The following is a 25,565-nucleotide window of genomic DNA, read 5'->3' as shown; positions in this document are numbered from 1 at the left end:
TGCGCATGCGTGGAGGCGCTTTCCGTCGGCCGGCCGGGCCTCTCCGCCCAGCAGCGCCATCTTGAGAGGACGGGCGGCGGGTTCGTTGTCCGTCGGGCCTACGTGAGGGCCGCCTCCTTGCCTCGCGGACTCTGCCCGCGGGTCGCCCACGCCTGACCGGTGCGGCCAAAGCGCCGCCGCCGCCATGGAAGATGAGATGCCGAAGACCCTGTGAGTCTGGCGGGAGCCCCGCGCGCGCGGTGGGAGGGCCCGGCCACGTTGTTCCCGCGCCTTCCCGCCCCGAGCCTGGCGGACAGGCCTCGCTTCCCGCAGTGGTGGCCGCCTCCCTCAAGCGGCTCCTCGGCTTCTCAGGCCGGGTCGGGATGCCCGCCGGGGAACGGGGCCTCGGCCTCCCGGGTGGTCCGGCGCCCCGGGACGCTGCTCTGGGCTCGCCTCTCCCGGCCGCGCGGGCTGCTCTGGAGCGGGGGGCCTGCGCTGGGCGGTCACGAGAGAGGAGCCCCGGGCCACCTGGCAGCGAAGCGGGAGGCCGCGGGGCCTGCTGGGAAGCCTGGGGCTCCGTCCGTGGGTGAGCCAGGCTGGGCGGAAGAAGAGCGGGAATGGCGGTGAGGCGCATCTTCCCTTGTGGCCTTAAGCCTTTCCATGGGGGAAGAGTCTGAATTTCCAGCCCCGCTCTCCGGGTTCCGTTTCTCTTGTCCTGGCGGTCCCCAGCTTCCCGTCTTCCCTTTCCCGGCCCCAGCCTCCCTCGTGACGGTCTCTCCCCAGGAAACGGGGAGGTTGGGCCGCCCTGGCGGCCACGCACATGCCCGGCTCTCCTGCCCTCCTCCGGGGCCGGACGGGGATCGCCCTCAGTCAGCTGGGGTTGCCCTGCGTTTCGTTGGTGGCTTCGCAGAAATTGCAGGGAGCCTCCTTTTTCCGAAGGAGATGCCAGGCGCTGAGCAAAAGGCAGAAGACGCCGCCACCTTTTCTGCCTTCTGTCGAGTTGGGTTACGTGCTGTAGCCAGCCCCCCCCGCCCCCGCCCCCCAAAAAGGGTTCAGGAGGACCGTTAAACTGCGGTACCAAATGCCTTGGTTTAATTATGTCGATAATTCCTTAGCCTATCCTACTTCCTAATCTAGGTTTTAGTTTATACTACCTTCTGTTTGGTTGCTTTTTATGCTGATCCGTTATATATTCATATTTTGTTTTAAAGAAAAGTGTTCAGCATTTTTACCATATTTTGATACCCAGGAAACATTTGGTGTCTATGAACATGAAGAGCCCCCTCATAGGTTCTCAGGCAAAAAATACATTTCGGTCTTGAACTTTCCTCATGTTTGCATATTTTTATTGACCATTTGCATTTTAGTGGCTTATGCTTCTAATTAGTTTTCTCGATTACTTTCTTTCAAGCCGCACAGTTTCTCAGCCAGGATGGCCAATAATTACATTATCTGAAGATTATCTGGATTGAAGCTGAGGCTATCTGGAATGACTGGATTCATAAGGATTGCTGTAGCTGAAAGATGAGGGGATTTTAACAGATATTGCTATCAGACAAACCTATTAGCACTTTGACATTTTGTTTATTTCTGGAATAACTTAAAAATTAAAGTTCTAATATGCAATCATTTAAAACAAATACCAAATATAAACTGGTGTTTAATCAATTATTGGACATAGAGCTTAGAACAACAACTAAAAAAAGATATATCTTTAAAGGACCTTTCCAGGTTCTTCATAAAACTTCACACCTATGAGCTTAGTTTTTACATATGATTATTATCCCTTCTTTTAGCATAGCCTCCATGTTTCTTCATTACCAGGCAAGACTCATTTGAGAAGGAGGTATTAAGAATCCAGCCACAGGGCATTAAATCAGTATTTGCTGGAATCATATCTGTAGCCTGTGGAGCAGCTTTTAAAACAGCTGGTACATTTTGCACTGAGTAGCTTTTCAAACCTCATGCCGAATGTATTTTGATGGAGTCATCTGCAAGTCACAAACCATGAAAAACAATAATTCTCTGTCCTTGAATAGGATATGCCTTTATTGTACCAATGAAAGCTTGTAAGAGAAAGTATATCCTCAGAATTTCAATTGCAGCCTGGTCCTCTAAGACTGAAGCTGTTCCCAGCAGTACCAGTGTATGTTTATGTAGAAATGAGCAGCTTCGTTCTTGGAATAATTTCGTATTTGTTAATTCATAGATAAGTAACAAATAAAGTGCAATAATTTCTTAAGATTTAAAAAATAAGGCAAACATATTAATGTAAACTTGTGAAACCAAAAGTTAAATTCAAGAGGCTATCAAGTACAATTTTTCCATTGTCCTTTACTTGACAAAAGTTTAAAATAGTTAAATAACAGGTCTTTGATGAAGAGTTAATACTTAGCAACTACAAATGTACAAAGCAAAAGAAATCCAAATTTAAAAAAGATAATATCTGAAAGATAAATACAGTGTGGATACTTTGTAAAAATACTACTAATTTTGTGCATAATATAAAAAATAAAAGTCTTAGAAGTTTTCTAGCGGTAGTCCTCGACTTACAAACATTTGTTTAGTGACCTTTCAAAGTTATGACACAAAAAAGTGATGTATGGCCATTTTTCACACGACTGCTGTAGCATCCCCATGGTCACATGATCAGATTTTGGATGCTTGGCAACTAGTTCATATTTATGATGGTTGCAGTGTCTCAGAGTTACGTGATCATCTTTTTCGAACTTCTGACAAGTCAAGTGGGGAAACCAGATTCACTTAACACCAGTGATATTCATCTAGCAAATGCGAGAAAGATTGTAAAGGACAAAATTCATTTAACTGTCATGCTTACTAGCAGAAATGTGGAGCATAATTGTGGTTGTAAGTCTATTAGTACGTTTACTATCTGTAGCTCGAGCAGGAGACCCTGTATCATTCCCAACAAATGGGTGGCCCAATCTCTTGTTTGTGCTTATTTGTACAGGCTTCATTACTGCTGTTAAATTTTAATTTTGGCTTTGATCAATACAGATTTTCAAATCAGCGAGTATTTTTGTTCCTTAGCTCAGTCTTCTAAACATCATCTTAGATATTTTAATAATTACTAAGCTGGAGGACAATCTGGTGCTCCCTCTGCTACCCTTTTGTTATGTAAGACTTACAAGTTTCAATGTGTATATTTTACAGGTATGTGGGGAATCTGTCAAGAGATGTCACTGAGGCCCTAATTCTCCAGCTGTTCAGTCAGATTGGACCATGCAAAAATTGCAAAATGATAATGGATGTAAGTTGATATCAGATAAGAATTTTTCATGTGCATAGAACTTTGTTATATATCGGTCAAAATTATAGAGTGTGTTTGTGTACTCATGCCTATGGACAGGAATATTCTTAACTAATAGTACCTGTTTGGTGTTAGATAGCAGAATTCAAAGGAGGTTGGACTTTCTTCCCATAAATTCACATACTAAGAAAGAAAAAAATTGACCAGGTAAATTGCTTTATGTAACCAATATTTCAGGAGCGCAGTCAAAGTCCCGTTTTATCCTAAGTCATGGTGGTCCAACCTTTTGGCTCGCTTAGCCTGCATTAAGTAAAGAGGAATTGTCCTGGGCCACATGTAAAATATATAACATAGTTAATGTCTATAATTAATAAGCTTCCTTTGGTTTTTTAATGTTTTTGATTAGCTTTTGGGAGTGCATTACTAGCTGTCCAGGACCGCATGTAGCCCAAGGGCCACAAGTTAGACGTGCCTGCCATAAACATACTCACACTGCTAAATGAAACTAGGATCTTTAATCTAGAGAAGTCCTGGCAAGTTAACTTCCTGTCGCCTGCATCTCATCAACTTTGCGGTACATGTAGGATACTGAATCACATTCAGAATAGTAAAACATAATGGATAGTGTTACTGCTTTTATACTGTAAAGTTTAATATTAAATAATATTTAAAAACTCATTCTAAAAATTACTTTCAAAGGTTCATGAAATGTAATCCTGTTAAAGTAAAAATAAACTAAAATAAATGAGATTACAAAGTACAAAACATAAAAGGAATGTGTATCTATTCAAAAATATCTATCGGGATAGAACGTTCCTTTCTCTCAATATTTTGGTGTGGTTAACAAAGGGTCTTCCTAGTGGGTAAGAGTGACTTTTTGCCCTCTCTGTTTAAGCAGACAGCTGGGAATGATCCGTACTGTTTTGTGGAATTCTATGAGCATCGTCACGCAGCCGCAGCTTTAGCGGCAATGAATGGGCGGAAGATAATGGGTAAGGTAAGCTCTCAGGTCTAAAGGGGACGTGGAACAGGACTGTGGCTTTAAATAGATGGATGAAATCATGTTTTAAAAAAAGAAGAAAACCGAAAGGTAAACTTTTATCCTGTTTGAGCCCTATGTATTGCAGAATTGAACTGAGTTCTTAAAAACATTTTGAGCTAAAACTGCATGATGACTTCACAAATGAAACTTGGGGAAATTAGCATGGCAAAATAAAGCTGAAGGTTATAAAAAGGAAAACTAAAGTTACTTGCTATTCAACTTCATTTGTGGAAGAGTCTTTGTTGTTTTTTGATATACCACTTAATTGCTAAATACAGCAAAGTCCTGTTTTAAATGCTGCAAAACCTCAATGTAACGGGATACCTATTAGCAGCCTTTGGATTTCATGGATGATTTTTTTGCCTGGACTTTTCCCAGAAGCAGCGGGCAAGTCTGTTACCTCTGAAGTAGATAAATCATCAGTTAAAATTAAGTCAGTTAAATTTATGTTAAGTAATATTAATTGCAGTGACTTATGTCATTTGTATTTGATGGTGTAGCCCACATGACAAATTGCAACGAACGATACGATTTGCAGTTTCCCTGACATTCAGGAACAATGCCTTCTGCCTCCCCCCCCCCTTCCCCCCAATCTGTTAATTCAAGGTTTCACTATATAATATGTCAAAGCATTGAGAGGACTGCAGATTATATTAATGTTTGTTCTAACTTTCCTGGATATAATTCTAGTAAATATTATTTCTAGGAAGTCAAAGTGAACTGGGCAACAACCCCCAGCAGCCAGAAGAAAGATACCAGCAGTAAGTCCCTTCCTATCCTGAGTCATTACTCTTTATTTGCACAAAAGTGTTTTTAATGTTAAGCAATAAGCATCATGCAAATATTTGCCCTATTATTTTGATCATTATCCTAAGATATTATTTAATGTGTTTGTGTTAATAAACTTAAGAACAAATCTAATCTTTGTCATCAGGTAGTACCGTTGTCAACACACTGCGTTCACAAGGTAATTGTATCTTCTTAAACATAAAATGAAATCTCTCAGGGGTATCTATTCACTAACCGCCTGAAGCTATTGGGGGGGTGATTATGTTGTCGCAAGCTTTCTGCCTCCTCCTCCTCTCTCAGATGGATCAGGATGTGGACTGTTGCCGACTTGTAAGCCCTGTGACCCCAGTGGGCGTGTCCCCTCTGAGGGGAAGCTGCTGCCCGCGCTGCGCCCTCACATTTCTTGTGGGGTACCAGTTGCTCCTCCAATTGGATCTTCCTTCCCTCCTGTTATTCGGCATCCCGGGGCTGCCTCTCTACTTGCCCGGCCTGAGAGCTCTGAGAACTTGGGGAGGATGTAAAGGGATTCTTGCCAGAGCGGTGCTGTTGCAGCACCAGGTGTGCCGTGAAACCTGTTAGAGGTGTGGAAAATTGAAGTGGGCTTTGTGTGACTATGAAGAACCTCCTTAGATATGACACCTGTGTTTCGCCAGTTCTTATGTAAATGGATCTAATCTAAATTATGAAGGGATTACTCTTTCCGTTCTGTTGCCTTCAGTCTTAGTTCACTTGCTCATGGATTTCACATACTTTGAATTCACATGGATTCACATGGTGTAAAGGCTGGGCAATCAAAACTCTTGGCTTTTCAGAAAACTGTCAAATACTTTAACATCAAACTGTTGCAATGCAAGGTATCTTTTTGACTGTTCTTCACAAAATATGACTTAAGTTTGAGCTATATGTAACTTAGGTTCTCTATAACTAGTTTCTGTAAATTTTACTCTCTCTTGTTCACGGAACCAGTAGATGTGGTAGCTTTTTTAATGCTAGTAACTACAAAACAAAGCTACAAATGCAGCATATTGTTTGCTCTGACTTTGAGCTACATGAGCATAGTTCTCATGGTAATATATTTTCTGCTATGATTACAGTTAATATAAAAACAATAAATGTTAGTTTTATGTAAATTTTATATACTTTTGTACTGCCATGTCTCCTGATGGTTATATAATAAAACAATGTTGTATTTTGTTATCTGATAGCTTAATAAAATCTAGTTTTCATATAGTTTCTATTGTGTGGAAATCAGTACAAGATTTTTAAAATTACCATCACCTACACTTCTATGAACACTCTGCAAACTTGTACATTTTTCTCTTTTCTTGAAAAGACCACTTCCATGTCTTTGTTGGAGACCTCAGCCCAGAAATTACAACTGAAGATATAAAAGCAGCTTTTGCACCATTTGGAAGAATATCGTAAGTAACGTCTTATTGTCAGATATTGGGGGCAGTCAAGTATTCAGTTGAATGCTATGAATAGAGTGTTAGCAAGTTAATTTATATTCTCTAAAGAGAAACATCTGTTTTGTATTCATTCAAATAATCCAGTTAGTTTTACTAATTGTGCTTAATATTTTAGAAGATACGTACATTTTACAATATTTGAAAGTCTGTGTTCTATGACTTATTTAGTTCACTTTCTAGAATGGATTCTCGTGATAAGTAAGGTCTTTTGAGTGTCTCCCGAGGTATCATATAGTCTCATTAAAGCAGCTTTCAAATTCATCGGCTTTCAGAGAAAATGTGGCCTGCAAGACTTTGGCTTTTTGTGAAATGGGTGCTCTATTAAATAAAATAAACTAGAAATCGATATCCAGTGTAGTGAATTGCTGCTGTTGCTACAGATGTCCATTGAAGCTAGAGTGACATGATAACAATGTATCCTTTTAATTAACCTGATTTTAGGACTCCCCAAAGGTTGAATAAGAATAGCTTGAAAAACTGATTTCCAAATGTAAAACATCATGAAGCGATTCATTCGTTTTGTAACTTGTGCAGACCTGAGAGCCAAGGGAGATGACAGGGTCTCTTGCTTCTTCCTCTTGAAGACTGCTCTTCATATTATTCCTGACTGTTTAAAACCTTGGTTCAACCACACTTAAATTAGCTATTTTCAGGACTGATAAAAGCCAAGAACAAGTTGTCTCGTACGCTGCTCACATTGCCTGGGCCTGCGCAGTGCAGGGAAATGCTCTGGGCCACCAGCATGCCATCACAAAGGCTCTGGTCAACTGGGAGAAATCACCTCTCAGCTGCTACACAGTTGGCTGGAAATCTTCCCTTTATTGCAGATTTAAAATTTTTATTTTTTAAAAAATAAAAACCAGACTCCCCAATTGAGGGTAGCATTAGTGTAGACGAAATTAGAGTGAAAGCTGCCCTTTTTGCCCGTTTCTTCCTTTGTGGCATGGGCAGTGATTAAAGTGGAGACCAGGGAGAGAGCATTCCTAAAGCAACTGGTCTCTGCTGGCAGCAGGATGAGAGAGTTTGCTCTCTTGCCTCTGTTTGCATGGTACAAATGACTTGGAGAGACCACTTGAGCCTCAAATAACTTAGAAGCTGCTCTGAGCAAAAAAGCCTCCTGCTGAGTTCAGCTCAGCTGTTCACATGATGCGCAGCCCCCGGATCTAATTAGGGTTTCTCCATCCATTTTGAATAGTTCTTGCCCACAAAGCTATGAGGAAGATCCAAGGAACGCTTCCCTTTGCAAGGCCTCTTGCTAGTGCTTCCCTTCATGAAGTCCCATTAAAGAAAAATAGGATCTGTCAGTGCTCCTGGGCCAGCAAAAGGAAGAATGGGGCTGTTTTCTCCCCATCCCTAGAGAGGTCTCTCTTTGTGCCCATGGCAGACTTGGGGCAGCCCTCTTTGCCTTGGGCCTAGCTGCCAGCAAATGCTACAGCAGGATTCCCTCGCCTTAAAGGCCCCCGGCTGTTTCTGGCTTTGGGGATGTTGGGAGTCCCTCAAAATAGCTGCTGTCGTAAGCATGGCCACCCTTTTTTCAGACAGCAGATGGGTGATGTTCTTTCTCTGCCCCTTGTAAGCTATTCCCCTTCTGTCTCTCTCTCCAGCCCCCGCCCCAAACAAGAGTGGATCCAGGCAAGAGGCTTCAGCTACAGCCTGGATCCTGAAGCTTGTGTTCCTTTTCCTTCTATCTATCATGAGAGCTTTTTAATTTACATGTTTATTTAGCCACAGGTATTGTGACTGCCTAACTTCAACAAATACCAAAGAATACCTAAGAAGCCATGTTAATGGAAAGCAAACTTAAACAATACAGAATTCCGTTAAGAATAACCATAATTCTCTTACAATACAGTATGTATTTAATAATCGAATTTGTATAGCCGCCCATCTCACAAAAAGCGACTATACTACTTATTCTGAAAAAAGCAGAGATTCTTATGTTGTAATTAGGCAGTAATCCTAGTCCGTGTCAAGGGATACTGTGTTGAAAATTAAAATACTCTGATTTGTTTTGAGAAAAAGTTTTGCTTCTGGGGGAAAAGGAAGCCTTTGACCAAAGTTTATTCTTAGTGGTCTTTTTCCTAAAGAACTTTTGGTTAAAATATTTTGGCTGCTGGGATTCAGAAGCAAAAAGTATAATGTGTAAACATTCTTCCCAGATTTATACACTAAAAATCACTTCCGTTTTTGTTTAAAGGATAAACTAGTTTGATGTAGTAGTTAAGACATCAGGCTAGAAACCAGGAAACTATGAGATCTAGTCTTGCCTTGGACATCAAGCCAGTCACTTCTCTCAGCCCTAGAAAGGAGGCAGTGGCAAACCACTTCTGACATACCTTAGCAAAACCCTGCAGCAACATGTCCAGGCACACTCTGAGAATTGGACACAATTGAATGGAAGTAAAAAGCAACCTTTAATATTTATGATGCATTGAATACCAGCATAAAATGTGTTGTTTGTCAGCTGCAGTTGAAGTATCCGATTCATGAAGGGCCCTCCTTTCAGGGACCAACTCCTAATGTCAGTGAAGGTGATGGGCATGTGCACTCCAGTCCCACCCCTCGGCCTCCCTGAATGAGGGGCAGAACTAACCATAGAAGACTTGAGCTGCACTGGTTTGCCATTCTCACAAAGACACATCTACTCAGTTGCATGTGGTTGTGGTTCCTCTTTAGACCTTCCATATTCACATGGGAGCCTATGGGATGGAGGAGTGGAGGGCATTGGCTCCCCTGCACTGCTACGTTACACCTGTTGGCCTTTAAAGAGTACAGTACTTTTGTGGAGATCTCTGTAGCCCTTAGGACTGCTGAAAGTGGTCTGTCCTCGTTTTGGAAATAGCGATTTTGATTCAGACAGGCTGAGATAGAAAGAAGATGACTCAGTGAATCTACAATTGCAGCCCTTAAGCTCTTCCTCATTCAAGTGTCCGGTCTATTTCTTTTTCTCCAGCATTTCTGGACATCATTTTATTCTATTTTGAGGCCTGAGATTTTCAGGATGCTAGAAACCAGGCTTCCTAACCCACAATGGCTGGATTTACACAGCAGGATATATAGGATATATAAACACAAGATATATACAACTTGCTGATGGCTTGGTTCGTGGACTTGGCCAGTTGAAGGCCTAGAACACATCCCAGATCAAAATTTGCCCATGTTTAGTATTTTAAATTTCTGCAATCATAGCAACTCTGTTTTAAACATGATAAACTTGTAAACTTCAGGCAAGAGTTAACTTTAAAAGTTCTGCTAATGCTGTGATGTAAGTCTGCAGTTGACTCTTGAAGGGAAGGCCTGTGTGCTACCTACCCCAGCCAGCTTTGTTCTAAGTGATGCTCAACAGCTGCATCAAGATTAGTGTCAGCCTAGATGTAGGAAGGGCAGAATAAAGACTCTCTACACATCCATTCTCAAAACCAAAATCTGCCCCGCTAGCTCGTGATCCAGAATGCTGGTGCTAATGCTAACACACACAGGGTTAGTGTGGCCAGTGTATTTATATTACATCAGTAGCCCAAACTCTTGTTCCTTAACCTCTGAACGGGATGGGACAAGAAGGACAGAACATCATATTTAAATATATATATATAACCAGCAGGCAGTCAAGTTTCAAGTTTCCTTTATCTAATGCAGGAAGTAGAAGTAGAAGAACATGTACTTCATCTGTTAATTTTTATAGCTGATTTGTAATGCTACATATTTAGTATACTGAAAACGCAAAAAACCTACTTTATTCTCTTAATGGGGTGGCTTTCAATTTCTGGTGAAAATAATTTCTGGTATTCTGATAGTTCCAGAAGTATTAATTTGAAACATTCAGTATTTATATAAACATTAATATATACTTAGAACAAATTGATAATTGTACAAATGCATTTATTCTATCAGGGTTTGTAGTGTCTATGTGTTTGTGGTTTGGGTTCTTATTTTTAAAAAAATGATAGTTAAGTGCTGAGTACAGAGACTCATCCATGTCATTATGAAATTAATTGTTCCCTGCTCTAACTCCGACAACTAAAGATTTAAGGCAAATATCCTTTTCTGCTGGATTATTCGGTTATTTTCTTTCTTATGGAGTAATATCTTTAATGATCTTGATAACTAGTTGGCTGTTTCAGTGATTTTCCAATTCCTTAGCTTCTTCCCTGTATCTTAAGTACCAGAAGGTAGATACTGAATGTCTATAGAAATTCGTTGGAGGACTGCTTGGCATCACCTGAAGCCTCTTCCAGCTTGAGTGTATGGGAACTGGGTCTTTCGGGCACCCTGCATGGCCTCCTCCCTGGCTTTACTTTGTGATTGTGTGTCTGTGCGTGTCAAGTGCCTAAATCGTGTGGGTTGGGGAGGGTAGAGATGGCTGCGTTTCTTCAGCCTTCTCGATAGCGCACCCTTCATGCATATTTTATCTGAGATACCCTTAATTAATTAAAAAATGGCATTTCCGCCAGTGGGGTTTAGCTATTGTAGCTGGGTCTTTGTCTTTTTTAACTCAATCTCAAATAATAGGGCTCTGGTTATTTTGCAGAATGTCTCTGAAGAATGGACAGCATTGCCATGGCTAACTGCAAGCTACAGTTCACAGTGGACAAACGTTGTAGTTTTTCTATTTACTTTTATAAATTTTTACTTTATATATTTTGTAGTTTTCAATCAGTCCTGTATGATTGTTAATTACGAATGCAGTTTTTAAAAATTATTTAATAGTGTATAGTTTAAAAAACATGTTAGTGTTTATTTTCTTCCATAATGCAACCATTTCTGAAAATGTCAATTTCTCAAAATTTACAGCTGCCCAAGTCCAAAAAGGGGGTAACGAATTGACCTGAGAAAATTAAAGAATTCAGTTAACAGGCGACGTATGCCTTTTAATTCCTATTTTTTCATTTTTTCTATTTTCTATTTCTAATAAGTAGGTAGAATGTGTTGGCCAATAGTAAGTTTATAAATTGCATGGTTCAAGAGAGCCTGTTGCTAATATGCTAGCCAACTACATGCCCTCAGTTATTCCTTTGAATAGCTGCTTTGACCATGCGTAGTGTTTTTAACAGTATATAAGAGCATTGAACTGTGAACCAACCACTGTAATATAGTTGTTTTTAAAACTATTGATTTTGCATGTTTACAGAATTAAGTTTAATTTTTGCTATCATGTGATAAGACTTTAGTAAAAGGGAAAATTGCTTTGACTGTATATTGCTGGTGCATTTAAGAAGTTCATTTTATTAAAGGAAAACATGAGAAATGAGCTGCGTGTGAGACATTTTTGACTTGGATTCTGTTCAGTTGATGCTTAACTGGCTTTCTCTTTCCTTTCCAGGGATGCCCGAGTTGTTAAGGACATGGCAACAGGAAAATCAAAAGGATATGGCTTTGTTTCTTTCTTCAATAAATGGGTGAGTTCCTGCGTTTGATGGTTTTACGCCCAACGCACAGCTGGTCAAACATATCTAGCAACTATTACGAAAGGCATCTCGGTGAAGCTGGTTGTGCAATAATGTGCGACAATGAAAATGCTGAAATAGTTAGGTTTGCTCTACTTCAGACCTCTTGTGGCAGTAAACTACACCGTGTTACTAATAATCCAGGACCTGACAAGATGATTCACAATAATGAACAGTCCAGATGTACTAAGTGATTTCTCAGCAGTAAAGTTCTGGCATCATAGCTTTCCACTTGCTCTAATTTCACAAGACTATAACATTTCATTGTCACCACCCTAATTCATTCACCCCCCTGAAGTACATGAAAAGCAGATTCTGATCTCACTCTAGTATAAACCTGAGCAAGATTTCAACAGTGTTTATGCTCCATTTTGGGAATGGTGTTCTCAGGGAGGCTGAGACAGAGACTGCAAGAAACTGCATGTGGAGAACAGAGGAGATTTGGGGGAGATGTAGGTAAAGCTTTGCACCATTTATAAAGAAAAAATAGGCATCTTCAGGCAAAAGGGATGCTTGCTTAGTGTTCTAATGGCTCCTCCTTAGGCACTTTCAGTTCTTGAATTGAGTTCCCCAAGGAAGAATAATGGATGAAGGATATGGCTTGTGGCGAAATAAGCCAGGGAAGGGACTCAGGGTCATTTGCCCCTTGCCATGTATATATGTGCATGAAAGTTAGACTGATGGGCTATTGGCAATGTGGCTTGAGCAAAGTGCTCCCTCAAAGCTGCTTTGGGAAGCGACATGACCCTTCCCTTTGCAGCCCCTTGTCAGTTGCCCAAAATCCGGCTCTGGCTTTGGCAGGTGCCACTTGATTGGAGCAAGTCACCTCAGGCAGGTCTAACATAGGTTTGTCCACGTTTGGTTAGACAATATTTGCTCATAGGTTACGCCCTTTCCTGGATAGGGAGGCTCCATCACTCATGCCTTTGTCATCCCATTTGGACCATTGCAATGGGCTCTATATGGGGCTACCCTTGAAGAGTACCCAGAAGCTTCGACGGGTAGTTTTAGGGGCCCGAAGAAGGGTGCATGGAACACTCGGCTCTGTGAGCTGCACTGGGTACCAGTTTGCTTCCGTGTCCAGTTCAAAGTGTTGGTTGTATCCTATAAATCCCTACATGACTGGGGTGAGGTTACCTATGGAAACAGGTTCTCCCCATCACACTGGCCTGTCCCACCTGGTCAGACAGGGAAGGCATGCTGCAGACCCCATCAGTCAAAGGATTCTGGGTCTAGGAAGAGGATATTCTCTGCCGCTGCCCACGCATTATAGGACCTCTGGCCCCAAGAGTTGAGGAAAGGGGCTTTGTGGGGCACAGAAGACCACCAAACTGTCAGGCTGCCTGGCCCCAAGATAAAGATAAATAAACAACCCCCGACCTCACCCCCATATTAACTAATGCTAAATGTCCATCTTGAATCTTTTTACCTTTTTTAAATGTTACGTTTTTATACTTTTCAATCTTAAATTAATGTTGATTTTATACACTGCTTGTGTATTGATTGTATTGAACATACCCAGAACATCTCTCTGAGGAAGATGGGCAGTTTAGAAATAGGAAATATAAAGCAAGCAAGCAAGCAGACTGAGCCCAAGTTACCTATCTTGCATGTTATCCCTCTTTGCTCTTTCCCTTATTTTTTAAAATAGCCTTTAAATTTTATTTCAATTTATACAGTTGCCCATCTCACTTACACAGATACTGAGCAGCATATGAATTAAAACGGAAAAGACAAACCCCCATAACAAAGTAAACAATTAAGATCGTTCACCAGAAATGTAACAGGATAGGAAATGTATGGGGCCGGTTGGGGTCTTGAAAGTCCTCCCTTTAGTCTCTAGCCCCTCCTGCAGTTTTTATACCTTTTTATAGATGATAACACAATGGAAGTGAAATTGCCTGCAGTTGGTAGAATTTCACTTCATCATGCATGTACCTGCACATTTCTTTTAAAATAGATACTGCTCTTTTCTGAAAAGAAGCATAATCTTTCAGTCTTCATTTGTTAATAAATGATTCTTTTAGGATTTTATTTTATTTATTTATTAAATTTGTTAGCCGCTCCCTCTCCACAAAGGGACTCGGGGCGGCGTACAATAAATAAAAACACATATTATAAAATTACACATTGTACGGAGGAGGTATAAAACACAATACAATTGTGGCTGGAGGGGATGGGAGTCGGAGGCACCGTTTTGCGGTGGTTCGGCTCCTACCTCTCCGGCCGGATGCAATATGTGTTGACGGGGGGGGGGCAGAGATCGACCCTGAGGCCACTCTCTTGTGGAGTGCCGCAGGGGTCGGTCCTCTCGCCCCTTCTGTTCAATACATATGTGAAGCCGCTGGGCGAGATCATCCGTGGTTTTGGGGTTGAATACCATCTGTACGCTGACGACACTCAGCTGTACATTTCAACCCCGAGCCACCCCAACGAGGCTGTTGAAGTGATGTCCCGGTGTTTGGAAGCCGTCGGGGTCTGGATGGGGGACAACAGACTCAAACTCAACCCCTCCAAGACTGAGTGGCTGTGGCTACCGGCGCCTCGGTTCAGCCAGCTGACCCCATTGCTGGCCATAGGGGGCGAGCAATTGCCCCCTGTGGAACGGGCGCGCAATTTGGGCGTCCTCCTAGATGCCCAGCTGTCAATGGATGACCATGTGGCAGCCGTGGCAAGGGGGGCGTTCCACCAGGTTCGCCTGGTGCGCCAATTGCGCCCCCTTCTGGATCGGGATGCCCTACGCACAGTCACTCATGCGCTGGTGACGTCTCGCCTAGACTACTATAACGCTCTCTACATGGGGCTTCCCTTGGGACGCGCCCGGAGACTGCAGCTAGTCCAGAACGCGGCCGCCCGGGTTGTCATGGGGAGCTCTAGATACTCCCATGTAACACCTCTCCTGCGCGAGCTGCACTGGCTACCTGTAGTTTTTCGGGTGCGTTTCAAGGTCCTGATTACCATCTTTAAAGCGCTCCATGGCACAGGACCTAGTTATTTGCGGGATCGCATCCTCCCACATACATCCCTGCGGCCAATCCGCTCTCACAGGGAGGGGCTTCTCCAGGTGCCGTCCGCTAGGCAATGCCAGCGGGCGACGCCAAGGAGTAGGGCCTTCTCTGTGATGGGCCCAACCCTCTGGAATGACCTCCCCCCCGATATCAGAACCACCACAGACTTCCGCTCCTTCGGACAAAAATTGAAGACTCACCTGTTTCGATTAGCTGGCCTGGCATAATTATAATTGTGACAACTGTTACCTCCTAGAAACATATTCTTACCTGGTTATTTATAGGGTACGGTTTTAAATTTAACTGATTTTAGGGTTTTTAGAACCAGATTTATATTATTCTGTACAGTTCTTTTAAATTTTTAACTTCCTCCTTATGTGTATTTATATCTGTATTTATATTTGTATTTGATACTTATTGTTTGTTGTGTGGACTGTACACCGCCCCGAGTCCTTTTCGGGAGAGGGGGCGGTCTAGAAATTCGAAGAAAATAAAAAAATAAATAAATAAATCATTATAATAACATAGAAATATTAAAATAAGTTAAAATTAAAACCCCAATGGAGATTACAAGTTTAAAAATTGCCAGGAGGAATAAAATGGAGCTATGGTTGAGCCAGGCCTGCTAGTTGAAAAAGGTGGGTCTTGAGTTTTGAACGGAAGGAGCGGAGGTCGGTGGTAATCCTAATATCCGGGGGGAGGTCATTCCAGAGGGCTGGGCCCATCACAGAGAAGGCCCTACTCCTGGGCGCCGCCCTTTGGCACTGCTTAGTGGACGGCACCTGGAGAAGTCCCTCTCTGTGAGAGCTAATTGGTCGTAGGGATGTATGGGGCAGGATGCGATCCCGCAGGTAGCTAGGTCCTGTGCCATGGAGCGCTTTGAAGATGGTAATCAATACCTTGAAACGCACCCGATAGACCACAGGAACCAGTGCAGCTCGCGCAGGAGAGGTGTTATATGGGAGTATCTCGTACTCCCCATAATCACCCGCGCGGCCACATTCTGGACCACCTGCAGTCTTCGAGTGCATCTCAAACCGGGGGGGCCGGAAGCCACAGCCACTCCGTCTTGGAGGGGTTGAGTTTGAGTCGGTTGTCACCCATCCAGACCCGTACGGCTTCTAAACACCGGGACATCATTTCAACGGCCTCGTTGGGGTGGTTCGGGGTGGAGATGTACAGCTGTGTATCATCAGCGTACAGATGATATCCCACCCCAAAACCACGGATGATCTCACCCAGCGGTTTCATGTATGTGTTGAACAGGAGAGGCGAGAGGACTGACCCCTGCTGCACCCCACAAGTGAGAGGCCTCAGGGACGGCCTCTGCTCTCCTGCCAACACACGCTGCGTCCGGTCGGAGAGGTAGGAGCAGAACCACCGTAGAACGGTGCCCCTTACCCCCAGCCCCTCCAGCCGGTGCAGGAGGATACCATGGTCGATGGTATCAAAAGCCGCTGAGAGATCTAATAGGACCAGGATAGAGGAACAACCCCTATCCCTGGCCCTCCAGAGATCATCTACCAACGCGACCAAGGCCGTCTCTGTGCTGTGCCCGGGTCGGAAGCCGGACTGGCGCGGGTCTAGATAATCATTCTCCTCCAGGTGACGTGGGAACTGTTGGGCCACCACACTCTCTACAACCTTCGCTAAGAAAGGAAGGTTGGAGACAGGACGGTAATTGGCTAGCTCCGTTGGGTCCAGGGAAGGCTTCTTGAGTAAGGGTCTCACAACCGCCTCTTTCAAGGCGGCCGGTAAGAACCCCTCGCCCAATGAAGCGTTCACTAGCACCACGAGCCAGTCTCGTGTAACCTCCCAGGATGCCAGTACAAGCCAGGAGGGACACGGGTCCAATGAACATGTGGTGGCTCGTAGTCGCCCGCGTAACCTGTCCAAATCCTCGATGGCAACCGAGTCAAACTCCTCCCAGAATGGTCTCTCAAGACTCGCCTGGGGCATCCCTCCTAGCCCACTGAGGGGGACCCATTCCCTCCGGATTTGAGCGATTTTATCCTGCAGATATTTCCCAAATTCCTCTGCCCTGCCCTGTAGAGGGGCTTCCCGCGGCCTCTGCGATAGAAGGGAGCGGGTCACCCGAAACAGGGCGGCAGGGTGGTTATCTGCGGACGCAATAAGGGCGGCACAATGTCGACGTTTGGCCGCTCTTATTGCCACAAGGTATGTCCTTAAATAGGTTCGTACCTGTGTTCGGTCAAGTTCGGAACGGGAGGATCTCCATCGGCTCTCTAGGCGTCTCTTGTGGCGTTTCATCACCCTCAGCTCCTCGGTGAACCAAGGGGCCAGGGTGGTTCGTTGCCGCAGGAGAGGCCGCAAAGGCGCCACCCGGTCTAAGGTCCCGGCAGCCGCATTATTCCAGGCGGCTACTAGGTCCTCTATCCGGGGGCGGGTCAGGTCTACAGGAGGTGGCCCAAGCTCCGTCTGGAACCTATCCGGTTCCATCAGGCGCCTGGGGCGGAACCACCTAGGATAATCCGGTTCCGCCTCCCCGCGGCGGGGGGTAGCACCAGGGAAGTCAAGTCGGAGAAGTGAGTGGTCTGACCATGACAGGGGAGTAATAGCTATGTCCCCTATTCCCAGATCACTCGTCCACTGGTCAGAGACAAAAACAAGATCCAGTGTGTGGCCTCCCTCGTGTGTGGGGCCCTGAATTAACTGAGTCAGGTCCATGGCTGTCATGGAAGCCATGAACTCCTGAACCACCTCGGATGCTTCTCCCACCGATGGCAAGTTGAAGTCCCCCATGACCAAAAGTTTGGGGGTCTCAACTGCCATCGTTGCGATCAGCTCGAGGAGCTCAGGCAGGGCCGCTGATGTATAGCGAGGAGCCAGGTATACAATCAGCAGGCCCAGCTGTCTCCCTGGGCCCCACCTCACGACAAGGGACTCCCACCCGGATGTCTGTGGCACAGTGAAGTGTGGAAGATACAATTCTTGAAATACGTTGGAAATGTTGTAGACGAGTATGGTGAGCTACAAATAAGCCTTTTGTAAATCAGAGTGATATATTTACATTTAAAGATAAGACTTCGATTCTTTAGATGCGATACAATAATAAATGTTTATGACAAAGAATTTACTATGATTTTGCATTCTTCGAAGGGTTTTTAAATATATATTTTTTCTGGACCTGGATAGGATGCAGAAAATGCAATTCAACAAATGGGGGGACAGTGGCTTGGTGGAAGACAAATCAGGACTAATTGGGCAACACGCAAACCTCCAGCTCCAAAGAGTACATATGAATGTGAGTAGCCTTCAAAATAAACCAGGCATTTCCAGCTATAAGAAAGAAGCTTTTCTGAATCCAAAGGGACGTTCCTTCGCTAAGGGTAATGGCATCTGATTAATGGGCTGTTGCTGGGGCTGAACAATTTAATTCTCTACATTCTCAGAATAGGCTTTGAATTCTTACCACTCTTAGATTGTGAACTAAATATTTCAGAGATTTGAATTAATGCCATTTACAGTTAATTATAAAAGGAAATCAACCCCGACTGTCCTTGGGAAGGGCAGAGACTGAAGCTGAAATATTTTGACTACCAATTGAGAAGAGGGGACTCGTCAGAAAAGACCTTGGGAGTGGGGGAGACTGAAGGCAAGGAGAGGAAGAGGGCAGAAGAGGAGAGGCTTAGAGAGGGGCATCGATGCAACGAACGTGCGTTTGGGCAAAGTGGGGGGGTGGGTGGCATGCTGTGGTCCATGGAGTTGAGAAGAGTCAGACATGACTCAGCGACTGAACAGCGACAAAAAGAAAATCCTTAAGATAGAGAGGGATAGTTTTGGAAAATAGTTTTCCAAATGCCATTTCCTGTGTTTCATTATATCCAATATTTTAGACAATTTTTTTTATTGCAAAACACCTTTGTGTTTTTTTATATAGCAAATGCCAAACAACTCTCCTATGATGATGTTGTAAATCAGTCCAGTCCAAGCAACTGCACTGTGTATTGCGGTGGCGTAACTTCAGGTCTGACAGGTAGGATATGCCATCATGGGTTTGGAGTGACCTTGTGGAGGACGGTTGAGGTGCACATTCTGAAATCTTTTCCATCTTCTTGTTTGCAGAACAGCTAATGCGCCAGACATTTTCCCCATTTGGGCAGATAATGGAAATTCGAGTCTTTCCAGATAAAGGGTACTCCTTTGTACGGTATGAAAACATTTCTCTTGCACATCTATTTTATGTTTTCAGAAGTTTTATAAAACCTTCTCCAGCTAGACTCCAACTAATACGCAAATTCACATTCATAAGTGATTTGCGGAGAAACAGATGTATATGTTCCTGTGTGTAAAATATTTTTAGTGCAAAGTTTCATTCACATTTGAAAAACGCAGCTGAGGCTTTTGCAAGTACTATAAGCACCTTGACCAGTATGAAGAAGTTGGCTGGAAGGAGCCCTGGACCACAGCACGGCCACCCAGATGGCTCCATCAAGGCAAATGCTGTGGCTCCCTTGTTTCAGCAAAAGGGGTGATGTTGCCTTTGGAAAAGCAGATCTCTTTCTTCACCCAGCCTTAGAAACAGCTCTCTATTTTATTTTATTCTTACGTCCAATTAAGTCACTTGGGTCACCAATTAAGCTTGGTGTACCACCTCCTTATTCTAGATTGATGTTTCAGAAGCTCAGCAACTTTATAACATGTGGACATCAGCTCCCAAACATCCCCATCCAGTATCTTGGATGTCCACAAATCTTAAAAGTTCTGAGGTTGAGGAACATCAATCTTGAATATTTCCATCCTAGCCTACATCTGTTTACAAAACTATGAAGAGAAAGAGAAAGAAGAGGAAGGAAAGCAAACCCTGAAAAGGCTTGAGAAAGAAAAGGGGATATCTTGATACTGAGCTGGATACCACAGTAAGGCAACAATTGGAAACAGAGAAAGTAAAGTGAAGTGCAGACATTTTCTTCTTTCAGATAAAAAGGGTTTCCAAGAGTCCATATTAATCTAAAAGCTCACTAAGTGACATCAGATACTTGTTAAAATAGGTCTGCTGTGTTTTCTACTTAAAGTACTGCATTCAGTATTTTAGAAGTCTCATAGAATAACAGAGATGTAGGGAAACCAACCCCCTGCTCAAGCAGGAGACCATACACCATTACAGTCAAATAGCTGCCCAGGCCCTTCTTAAAAACCTCCACACAAAACTTCTGAAGGCAAGCTGTCCCACTGATCGTTGTCACTGTCAGAAAATTTCTGTCAAACATACTTTGCTCCTTCGAGACCACATGACTCCCTTGATAGATTGTCCAGTCTACAAATTTCTGGTTCCATTCCTCTGAGTAGGGAGCCTTTTGCATTTGATCTAGACGTTATAGTTAAGTCAGAGCATTGGAAGGATCAAATAAAGTAAAACAAGTATTTTTGTCGTGATGCTGTGTGGCTGAGACTTCTTCAGACTTACTTTCTGCCTGTGTCACTTATGATGTCATCTGAGCTCCAGCACAGGGCCAGAGCAAAGCATGTGGCTCTAGGTTCTGTCTTTCAACTTGTCCTCAAAGTGTGACTTTCCCAGCATTGTCCTCTTCCGCGTGGATAGTCATATTAATGGAGAATTGTTGCATCATCTTTTATTTGCTGTCTCATTAATGAGGGTGATTATGTTCATTTCCTCCCTCGTACTTGCTTTACAGGTTCAATTCTCATGAAAGTGCTGCACACGCCATTGTTTCAGTCAATGGCACCACAATAGAAGGACATGTGGTGAAATGCTATTGGGGCAAAGAGACCCCAGACATGATCAACCCGATTCAACAGGTAAGAGTCCTTTGCTGCTGTTTCTCCTTCCCTTGAAAAGCACTCCCAAAATTACTATGCAGATATTCCCCATCCCTTTCCTTGGCTGTTTTATTTCTAATCTGCTGATCATAGTTGGAAGGTGGGTAGAAATTAGCTATAATATGTGTCATAGTGATGAATTCGTCCCAGTTCCAATATGAAGTAAAATGATTTTCATGTACCGTATTTTTCAGAATATAAGACCACCTTTTTTCCTCCAAAAAGAGGCTGAAAATCTGGCTGTGTCTTATACATCGAATACAGTATTTTTTGCCTCCCGAAGCCCTGCCCTCTTAACCAAAATGACCGTGCATAGCCTTATGGAGGCTTTCAGAGAACTCCTGGGCACTGGGGAGGGCAGAAATGAGCAATAAATGGGGGGGGGTTGCCTCCCCAACCCCCAGCAGCACTCTATAAGCCTCCATAAGGCTATGCATGCTGGTTTTTTTGACAAAAACCAGGGTTGTTTTTTTTTTGACAAAAACCAAAACTTTTTTGTGCCCCCCCCCCCCCCCAGTACTCTGCAAGCCCTCCTCAAGGCTATTCGTGCCTTTTATTTAAAAAAAAACCGGGACCATTTTTTGAGCTTTGCAGAGTGCAAAAACTCCCCCCCCCCTTTGGAAAGCTCTTTAACTAATGAGAATTACATTGATCAAGTGCTGTGCCAGCAGAAACAAAGTCTTAAGGTTTGTCAGCGATTTCCTTCTCCAGCACACCTGGAAACATCTACCTACCTACCTACTCTCTCCCTACTTACCTACTGTATTTCTCTATTGTATTTTTCTCTTTCTATTTCTCTCTATCCATCTACCTACTTACCTACCCACACACTCCCTCACTATCTACTGTATTTCTCTCTCTCTATCCCTCTACCTACCTACCTACCCTCTCTCCCTATCTACTGTATTTCTCTCTCTCTCTCTCTCTCTCTCTCTCTCTCTCTCTCTCCCTCTCCCTCTCCCTACCTACCTACCCTCTCTCCCTACCTATCTACTGTATTACTCTCTATCCCTCCATCTACCTTCTCTCTCTCTCTCTCTCCCTCTCCCCCCCCTCCCCCTATCTACTGTATTTCTCTCTTTCTATTTCCCTCTCTCTATCCCTCTACCTACCTACCTACTGTATTTCTTTCTCTCTCTCCCTTTACCTACCTATTGTATTTCTCTTTCTTTCTCTCCCTCTTTATCCCTCTTTTTTTTTTTTTGCCTCTTCAAAACCTTGGTGCGTCTTATACTCTGAAAAATACGGTACTTTATTAGGCATGAATTTGCAAAGTGATTTTGCCTGGGTTACCTGCTAACTTTGGACCATGGTTAACGTTTTCAGCAGAACCAAGTGGGCTATCCACCTCCTTATGGGCAGTGGGGCCAGTGGTACGGAAACGCCCAGCAGATTGGCCAGTACATGCCTAATGGCTGGCAAGTCCCTGCATACGGAATGTATGGGCAGGCATGGAACCAGGGATTCGGGTAAGTGTTGGGCTTCCTGACAGCAATGAAAACGAAAGCACACACGGATAGTTAGAGCACTGTTTTTTTTTTTTTTAAATGTAATGTGTTCATAGATTACTGTTATGCGCTTGTTGAGAAACAGCATTTGTGTCTTCGCCAGTTCAATTAGTTTTATATATTTGTAGGTTGCAAAAAGGGATAGCATAGTAATTAAACCAGCATTAAAAGAAGCATCCTACAAAATGAGACCATCCTACAAAATGGTAAAATGAATCACAGTTATACCTGGAATACCAAATAGTAATACATTTTATTCCCCAAAGGTTTGAGTAAATAAACAGCTCTTAGAAGCTAGTAGCAGTGGAGCATTTGATGAACCTTCAAACATGTCCAGTTCATAGTTACCGTAGCCTGAAAAGACGAATGGGTAGTTACTTAAGGCACTGGTTGATAGAATGTTGTCGTCCCAGACTTCCGGTGTTATGAAAAATATGCAAGGAATACTCAACCTGATTGCTTGCTCTTGTCTTCCTATTACAATGCAAACTTTATCTAACCTCATTTCCTCTTCCATTCAGTCAGACACAGTCATCTGCAGCATGGATGGGTGCAAATTATGGTGTACCACCCCCTCCTCCGCCCCCCCCTCCACCACCCCAGGGGCAAAATGGAAGTGTTCTAACTAGTCAAACTGGATACCGGATGGCAGGTTTTGAAACACAGTGAGAGACAGAAGGACTCTGGAATAGAAACACCTGTGGCTTTGAGGCTGTATGGAGCATTGTAAAATCCTTTGTTTACTTTAAAAAAAATCTATCCAATCAAGTCAGTGCAAAAGTCAAACAGTATTTATTTTTAATCATGAAACTTTGTTGTTGTTCACGCTTTTTTTTAAAGACACACAGGAAATACTAGATGCTGGATATCTGCCAACTTTTGCCTTCTTTTCCTCTTTTGAGATGTGTTTTTTAAGATCCATGTTTGAAACACAACTAATGCAGGGATTTCTGCCACTTTTAGTATAGCGGCAGGAAATTGCACAATATCAAACTTTTTTTTCCACTGAAGTAGTATGCAGTCTAGTTTGCATTCCTAATATGACTTAAATGTACATGAAAGAAGTTATACGAGAGAAAAAAGACACGCCAAAACTGTGTGAATTCTGGGGGTTTATTGAAATCTTCAGTTTGTGCACAATTCTGTTTTAAAGAGAGCCTGATGTATAAAGTGTCCATCTCCTTGCTTTTGTTATACTGGGATTTCAAATATAACTTATTCGTTTACATTATTTTGTATCTAAACATTTTTCGGAAAGTGGTTTTGCCTTACTGTCACTATTCAGTTATGAAGTAGGAGTCAGGATGAGGGGAAGCTCCTCGTGTTCACAGAACCCAGCTCTGCCCTCTGCTTGGTGTCAGGAGGTGCCGGGGAGGAGGGGTGGTCCCTGTTCATTGATTGATGAACATAAGCTCAGTTCAGATCTTATTAAAATGTGACACAATCTTAGGAGCCAGCTTTTTAAAACCTGTCCATTTTTACATTTACATGTATCATGTCAACTATTTTAGCAAATTAATATTTTCACAAAAGTCGCTCAGCTTTTGTATGTCTCCGTTGAAAGAGTAAGAGACAGAAAGACCTCTACATGACTTAATGGCTATAATTTAAGCTTTGACTTTTGCATGCGAATATTCTAATACACTGTTAGACTTTGAATAAACAGTCATGCTCTCATTTTTCAGAGATATAGATACATTGGTCTTAGCAGCTTTTTACTCACCTGGAGCAAGTCTGACTTGATTTAGCATGTACAGATGAAGCTATTAAAACTATATAGCATTGTGTGTATCAAGCCAGGAGTAAAAGGAGTGCTCCAACTGAAGCCTGAAGGACCAAATGGATAAAGCATTTTTGAATTGTTCAGAGGCCAAATAATAATAATTGTTCATAATAGCATTATCCTACCTCCTAGCTAGCTTTCAGAAGGTGCAGAAAGAGGGCTACCCAGGGCGTAGTGATTATATATATATATATCCCAATTAACATCTGGGCACATGTAGGTGTTTGCTTTCCGTTCTGCATTGGTTGTAGTGGAGCAGCTGATTGAGAAGTTGCTGATATGCACAAGGCAGTGAGCGGCCACCCTCATTTCATCGAACAAAAGGGGCCAGAACCAAAGTGGAGGGTTGGCTGCTGAGAAAACAAATTGTTGGTCCTGGCCCTAACATTTTATAAATAAAGCATCCCCAAAAGATGCCATTGAACTTGTACATTAATTTCACTCATGTCTGCTTCCTTTAAAATTTGTATAGACCTGTCGTCTTTCTGCTTACTAACTCTGCCTGCACAACTCTTTTAAAAGAGAAATGTGAATAGGTCTGAGGCGAGCCTGGTGCCATTCGGGAAGTTTTCTTTGTATATATTTTCAGCAACACAATTGAGTACAGATTTCCTTCACAGAAGCCAGCTAAGATCTCAGAGTTAGCAAACCAAGAAAGCTTTCAACATTTTGACAATATTTGCTGTCCCTGGAGTATCATCCCTTGAGTTGACAGCAACTCAAGCTTTAATGCATTTCAACATGTAAATATTTGAAAGGGGAAGGCAAAAAAAACTTTACAGTATTTTTAAAAAGTTGATTACTGCTTTAGTCGGACAATACTAGAAGGCAGCGGAAGGGCCCTTCCCTTCTGAGCCAGAGCCCGTTTCTTAAGCACCCCCGTTGGCGTCTCCCTTGTTGCTGCAACCAGCTGTGGGGCCCTAAGGAAAAAGGATGGGACCCTTCCTTCTAGCTGCTGCCCCCTTTGCCCCAGCTTCTCATCCGGGCATCAGCTTTGTTACTCTGGTGTGCAGAGATAAGAGAAAGTGCTGCCTGGGGGTGTTGTGTTTTTTCCCTAAGTAGCAGCCCTTTGTTTTGTTTTTGTTTTAATTTCTGTATGAACTTTGGAAGCTTCATTGAAACGAATGTGTTTTGATACTTATGTACAGAAGTTGAAGAACTTCACTCCAGAAGCCCTGACTTTGGAAAGCCATTCAGATGTTAATAAAAAATGTGAGCTCGCGTTTACCTTTGTATACTTTAAATGGTTTGTTTTGTTTTTAGCTATTCCAAGCTTGCTTTGGGGGAAGAGGCTGGCAGCCTTTGCAGGCTTTCATCGGCCTCCCCCAGAGATCGGAGCGGGTGGCTGCTCCGAGGCCAGAGCCCTGGGGGGAGGGGGGCACAACGGAGGAGCCCCCCCAGCTCCCGCGGGGCCAGAGGCAGCTGTTGAGTGCCACGTGCCTCTTCCGGACCAGCGGGGCCTGGACTCTG

The 25,565-nt window shown here is 43.3% G+C and overlaps 1 protein-coding gene across 5 annotated transcripts; it reads left to right on the top strand.

Annotated features, from left to right (window-relative positions):
- TIA1 (TIA1 cytotoxic granule associated RNA binding protein) lies at positions 1-25,322 on the top strand. Of its 5 annotated transcripts, none has more exons than XM_081961190.1 (13): positions 2-210; positions 3,154-3,250; positions 4,146-4,247; positions 4,999-5,053; positions 5,227-5,259; positions 6,415-6,502; positions 11,871-11,946; positions 18,159-18,267; positions 18,904-18,999; positions 19,089-19,173; positions 20,660-20,783; positions 22,131-22,273; positions 22,834-25,322. In XM_081961190.1, exons 1-13 carry the CDS (start codon positions 185-187, stop codon positions 22,979-22,981), a joined length of 1,182 nt encoding a protein of 393 aa, XP_081817316.1. In that variant the 5' UTR covers positions 2-184; the 3' UTR covers positions 22,982-25,322. The 5 variants fall into 5 exon arrangements, with proteins under 5 accessions (XP_081817318.1, XP_081817316.1, XP_081817317.1 ...); XM_081961191.1 differs by having other exon boundaries at positions 3-210; positions 4,149-4,247; XM_081961192.1 differs by lacking the exon at positions 5,227-5,259 and having other exon boundaries at positions 1-210.
- Positions 25,323-25,565: the final 243 nt, after the last annotated feature.

Source organism: Natrix helvetica (genome assembly GCF_964273705.1).
Source record: "Natrix helvetica genome assembly, chromosome: 8".
Taxonomy (NCBI): domain Eukaryota; kingdom Metazoa; phylum Chordata; class Lepidosauria; order Squamata; family Natricidae; genus Natrix; species Natrix helvetica.
Note: the sequence above shows the minus strand (reverse complement) of the source record. Positions and strands in the feature narration are given on the sequence as shown.